Source organism: Miniopterus natalensis, chromosome 3 (assembly GCF_054644295.1).
Source record: "Miniopterus natalensis isolate mMinNat1 chromosome 3, mMinNat1.hap1, whole genome shotgun sequence".
NCBI classification, from domain to species: Eukaryota; Metazoa; Chordata; class Mammalia; order Chiroptera; family Miniopteridae; genus Miniopterus; species Miniopterus natalensis.
Genome location: NC_142083.1, coordinates 97,185,670 through 97,191,784, shown reverse-complemented (window position 1 = coordinate 97,191,784; position 6,115 = coordinate 97,185,670). Strand labels below are relative to the sequence as shown.

The 6,115-nt window shown below is 51.8% G+C and overlaps 1 protein-coding gene across 1 annotated transcript; it reads left to right on the top strand.

The window, feature by feature from the left end:
- Nucleotides 1–913: 913 nt before the first annotated feature.
- On the top strand, nucleotides 914–5,364 carry ZG16 (zymogen granule protein 16). Its single transcript, XM_087815160.1, has 5 exons — nucleotides 914–958; nucleotides 1,562–1,563; nucleotides 3,784–3,845; nucleotides 3,999–4,131; nucleotides 5,049–5,364. The coding sequence occupies exons 3-5, from the start codon at nucleotides 3,791–3,793 to the stop codon at nucleotides 5,362–5,364; spliced, it is 504 nt and encodes a 167-aa protein (XP_087671286.1). The 5' UTR covers nucleotides 914–958; nucleotides 1,562–1,563; nucleotides 3,784–3,790.
- The last annotated feature ends 751 nt before the right edge of the window (nucleotides 5,365–6,115 follow it).

Genomic DNA, 6,115 nt, shown 5'->3' with positions numbered 1-6,115 from the left:
GAGATCATCAGAGGGATTGAGACCGCAGGAAGCTGTCAGTAGCAGGAAGCTTTGGGAGGGTTTGGACTTTCACTGCCTGCAGGACTGGGGGTGGGGTGAGATTTAAGGCAACTTCATCAGGATTTTAGGGGGAGGGCAGGCTCCCAACTGGCATATGAGTTAATATGAAACAGGTCAGCCCTGGCCAGTGTGGCTCAGCTGGTTGGAGCATTGTCCAGTGCACTGGAAAGTCAAGGGTTCGATTTCCAGGCAGGGCACATACCTAGGTTGAGGGTTCTATCCCTGATCGGGGCAAGTAAGGGAGGCGACTGATCAATGTGTCTCTCTCACATCGATGTTCCTCCCCGCCCCCTTCCTTCCTCCCCATCTAAAATCAATTTTTAAAATGTGAAACAGATCAAGTGGGAGCTGGTGAGGTAGAAGCAGGGTGGGGCCTGGTGTCCCACTGCCTTCGCCTTCTTCCCTCTGGCTCTTCAGTCATGGCATCAGAGCAAACCCTAGACGTACCAGCGCTGGCTACCCAGTGGCCTTCCTTGTGTCTGGGACCCCTGGACGGTGAACCCGGAGACTCCTGCCACCACAGGAAAGTTATCTCTTACACTCTGGAGAGGGGGCTGGAGACTTGCTGTGGGGAACCAGGGACCAGTCTGCAGGCCTGGAGGAGACCCTGGGTCTCTGCATAGGTGGGGTCGATGCATCAGAGTGAGCCCATGACAAGGGCGGGGGCTCATATTCTGAGAGTCCCAGATGTGTCATGAATGGAAATATGAGGGCATTGTCCTTGGTGTTCACCCCACACCTCTCTGAGCTGCCACCACTGACTTCCTGTCTCTGGTCACGTACTGTGTGATATGCTCCTAAGAAGAAAGAGTTGGGATGGACAATAGTGTGAGGACAGGGAGGAAAGAAAGAGCTTGGGAGAAGTGGAAAGACAGAAGAGAAGAGGCAGAAGGAAAAAGTATGGAGAGAGGGAATTAAAGCAAAGCCCCAGAGCAGGAGATGCGGGAGGAGATCAAGACAGAAAGCAAAAGAGTGACAGGAGAAAAATTCTGAAGTGTTCCAAATTAAATGACAGCTGCCAGAGGGTAAGAGAAAGGGGCGAGAATCATTAACCAGCCAGGTAATAGCTGCGGCCGATGCCCAGGAGACGGCTGCGTCCGAGCGTGTTGGGGCTTCGACTCAAGCTCCAGGCATCTGCGGCCTCCACTGGCCACCACCGCGTCCCGAATCTGCACAAACTCTCAGACTCTCGCCTGGAACCGATCAAGAGCAGTGACTATTTCGTCCTTACGGACTGTGCGCTCTCCTAGAGCTGCCCCCTCCGCCTTTTCCCACGCCCCTTATCTGGAGCCAGTGTAAAGTCTTTCCAAAGGACTTACATCTTCCTTCCCCAAAACATAATGTGTAGCATTTATAAACATAGTGTAACTCCAGGACAGCCACAGGCTTGTCTTCTCCACCTGGCCCTGCTGCTGGAGGTTTAGACTTCATGCCCCGGGACCTGTCCTTTTCTGATGGCTCAGTCAACCCTTTCTTTTAAAAAGGCTTTCATCAGCCACAGAGGTTTTTATTTAACAAGAGAGAATTGGCAAAGAGAAGCAAACGCAGAGAAGTCAGGGATATACTGAACATTACGGCTGGGATGAGGTTCGGTCTTGGTAAAAGACTGGAGAGGTCGGAGGGCAGCTCAGACAACGCATCCTTGGCCTTCCTCTTGACACCCTGAATCTCCCTCCCAGGAGCTCCACCTTGTTTCTGGCTCCTCAGGGTGGGGCTCCCTTTGTTTCCTAGGAGTGTTCAGTCCCAGATGGTGAGCCTGTAAGGGGTGGGGTGCTCTGAATGCCCCACTAATGGCCATTAATGACTAAGGCTCCCTGCTTCTTTCTGCTGGAAGGACCTGCTGACTCAGAGGGTTAGAGGATCAACCCTGAGGGTCACGAAGTAGAACTCAGGAGTCAGTCCTAGGGATTATAGGTGGAGAGGAATCCATCCTGGAGGGGAAGGGCTTGCAAAGACCAGAAATCTCTGATGTCAACCCTGGGGAAGTTTCAGACCTGCTGAGAGGAACAGCTGTCCTGCGTAGGCTGAGGCCCTGCACCCGGAACGGCCTCCAGAGGAGGACCTGTTTGCTCTTAGTCCCTCAGCTTCCCACTTGCCCGCTGGACTAACTCTGTGTCCCTGAAGGGCATCTGCAGGTGTTCAAGTGTCCACCTGCGGCCCCAAGTCACCCTTCTCAGAGAGAAAAGGTTTGTGAAGGGTCTGGAAGTTTGAGAATGGATAGGTGGGAAAAAAGCAAGTACAGCAAAATATAACCACGGTAGAATCTACGTGGTGCGTATGTGGGTGTTCACTGTACAATTCTTCCAATTTTTTATGTTTGAACTTTTTCATATAAAATACCAGGGGAGAGAGAAAAAAATTGTCAGGCAAGTAGTGGGCACTCCTAAGTATAAGATGTGGAGGGTGTAATCCATTTCTAATGGCTGGAGAGGCAATGTTATTCTGAGAGATGACAGATTGCAGGTGAGAGCACCTGCAAACATCCAATAGAAGAGGGAGAACCTTAGGCCACACCCAGAGGTGATTTAGTAAGCTTGCCCACCCAAAGTTGTTGGCCCTTTGCTTGGTGATTTTTTTCTCAAGTTTATTTTGCCCCTCCTGAGATCTGGGCCTTGGCCTAGAGTGGACCCCACCCTGCCACCTGTAACCCTTGAGGGGAAGGGCAGGATAAGATGTTCCAGACCCCACCTGACAACTGACCCTAAGAGATTGATCATGTTTGCCCAGGAGGTGAGGTTCACACGATAAAGAGCAGGGGGAGGGCTTAGACCTACTATAAAAGATCTGGAGGATTCTGGGGGTTACTTTGCACCTGAAACTGCCAGGTAAGGGGTGACAGAGGCTGGTCTAAGAGGAGACGAGGATGCCTGGATTTGAGTTAGGGGGAATTCAAGCTGAGCAGGAGAAGAGCCTGCCTGGATTGAATGGCAGAGAGGAGACCTGGGTGTCAATAAACCGGGGCATCTGGATCTGAGCTAATTATAGGTGCATCAATATCTGGGCCTCAGCTGAAGAACTGGGGACACTTGGGATGCTCAGGGGCATGGACAGGGCCAAATTTGTGTTAGTGGAGAAAGAATTATGACAAATAGACTAGGCACCAGGGATCTAATATCTTGAGCTAGTTCTAACTCCTACAACTTGTCAGTCTATCCCACCTCCACCAGCACTGCTTGTAAACTAGTGTTGGCACAGTCTCTTCTCTCACTGCCTTCTCTCTGCAGGGGACTCAGGGACACACCTCTAAAGTGCTCTTTTCCTTCTGAGACCAGGGTGAAGCTAGGAATTTAAACTATGCCCCAGATGCCCCATAAGCCAGGCCAATCTATCCCGGGTGGACTTTAGTTAGGTTTTCTCAGACTCCTGGTTTGGTAAAGTCAACCATCTCTATGGTTTGGAGATTTCCTCTACTTCTTTAGAAAACTCCTTTCCTGCTTTGTGCCCAGAGGGAGCAGCACTCGACACAGCCTAATCCAGATACAGGGTTAGGATTGATCTCCTGGCTCGGGACAGAAGAGGAGGGTTGGCTACAGGCAGACCAGGGAGAGGCAGAAGGGTTGAGGACAAGTGTCTGCAAGGAACAGGACTAGAGGCCACGCCACCCTTTCAAAGCCAAGACTGGGTCGGCTAGGTCTGAGTCTCAGGTGGAGGACAGGGCTGCCTGGGTAAATGAAGTCCCGAGGAAAAGGGTACATCTTCACTTTCTCCTCTCTTCCCACGCAGCCCCAGGATGTTGACCATTGCTCTTCTTGCCCTTCTTTGCGCGTCGGCCTCCGCCAATGCCAGTAAGTGAGAAGCCGGGAGCCCAGGACCGGGGTCACTGCTGGTGGCCACGGCTTCAGAGGCAGGCCCGGGGCGGTGGGAATGGAGCTGTGGGAGGAAGGGGGAAACTGAGTGCTCAGGGGATTTCTCGCTCCATCTCTTCCTTTCCCCTGCAGTTCAGGCGAGGTCCTCCTCCTTCAGTGGAGAGTACGGAGGCGGTGGCGGACAGCGCTTCTCTCATTCTGGCAACCAGCTGGACGGCCCCATCACTGCCATCCGAGTCCGAGTCAACAGATACTACATCGTTGGGTAAGATTCTCTGAGTTTCTGTGGCTTGGGGACCTTCTGGGGTCTTACTAACTTGGGAAGTTCTCAGTCAGCCTGGGTCACACCTGTCTCAATCACCAAGTCCCAGGGATAACATGGTATGCAAAAGTTGCTAGAGGTTTGGATTAGAGACCTGTGCTGCTGAAACTTCTGCAACCCGAACATGAGAGACCCTGGGTAAATCACATACCATAAACTCTCAGGGGCCTGGACGTTGTCTAGTTTAGTCCCCAACTGAGGTTTATTTTTTCACTTTTATTTATTGATTTGAGAGAGAGAGAAAGAGGAAGAGAGACAGAGACAGAGACAGAGAAAAACATGGATTTGTTGTTCCACTTATTTATGCATTTACTCATTGCTTCTTGTATGTTCCCTGACCTGGGATCAAACCCGAAACCTTGGCATATCAGGACAACGCTCTAACCAACTGAGCTACCTGGCTGAGGCCCCACCAGAGGTTTAAATCCCCTTTGGCATCCTCCATCTTTGCATGATGCCTCTCCCAAAACATGTATCCTTTTGATCCCAGATCCACGTCCTGGGACAGCAGAGACAAGACTTTTTCCTCATTGGAGCCTTTCAGATGTTTGAGAAATTGCTTTGTTTCTTCCCAAGTAGGGGTGGGGGCATAGTGGGAGTCTAGACTTCAAACTCAAGTCTGACACTGTCTAGGTGATTCTGGGCAAGGTGTTTTCCCTCTGTGAGGCTGTTTGTGGTCAAAAGGAGGAGTTGAATTTCCCTGTATGATCTCCAAGGGCTCACCCAACCCTCACATACTGTGGCACTGGCAGGAGACTTATCATCCCTGTCACCAGTTTGAAGGTCTCGGGGTACAGGCCAAGAGGTCCGGAGTTCTCTTCACCCTACTCAGTGTCTCCTTTCCTGCCCTCCTTGCCCAGTCTCCAGGTGCGCTATGGCAAGGTGTGGAGTGACTACGTGGGTGGCACCCAGGGAGACCTGGAGGAGATCTTCCTGCACCCTGGGGAATCAGTGATCCAGGTGTCTGGCAAGTACAAGTACTACGTGAGGAAGCTGGTCTTTGTGACTGACAAGGGCCGATACCTGCCTTTTGGAAAAGATACAGGCACAAGTTTCAATGCTGTCCCCCTGCACCCCAACACCGTGCTACGATTCATCAGTGGCCGATCTGGCTCCCTCATCAATGCCATCAGCCTGCACTGGGACGTCTACCCCAGTGACTGCAGCAGCTGCTGAGCCTCAGCCTACTCCTAGGCAGGGCAATGCAGTGGGGGGAGGGGGGAGAACCCCCTTACCACTAACCCCATCCACATGACTCAATTAAAACAATAAAGGACATGGCTAAAGCTAGTGTGTATGTGGGTGTCTGCAGCTGGGATCTGCCTCCTTACTCTGGGTGTGGATGTGCGAGTCTCATTCTTGGCTCTCTGCAGGATGTTAATCTGGGGATGAGTGGGAGGATGAGGGGAAGGTGTGAAAGTCTTGGGCTTTTCTTTATTATTTATCAAAAGGAGATAAGATTCTGATTTGCACCAACTCATTTTCAAGGATAGCTCCTGAGAGTGTTTACCCAAATTGGAGTTCTGAGGCCGAGGGTAAGGCCCCGACGTGACTTACTGCCAAAACCCGAGATGCTCCACTCTCCAGCCCTCCCCTTCCCTCCCCTCCCCTCGTCCTCCCCTTGTCCTCCCTTCCCCTTGAGATACCACCTTTTCACCAAGGTTGTCACCTCACTCTCTTGACCTTACCCACTCACTATATGTGGGTGACCTGGACCATTATCCCCTGTTCTTTCCCAGAACCCACCTGCCACCTAATGTGTCAAGGCCTCTGCCTGTCACCCCAGCCTAGTTCCCCCCCACCTTTACCCATAAGCCCTGGTGTCCTTGCTTAGCTCCTTTAGAACTGAGGCTCCTTCCTTAAGAAGCCACCACCTCCTCACAGCTTCTATGCTGCCAATACCTCCTCAAAAAAGGGCATTCCAAAG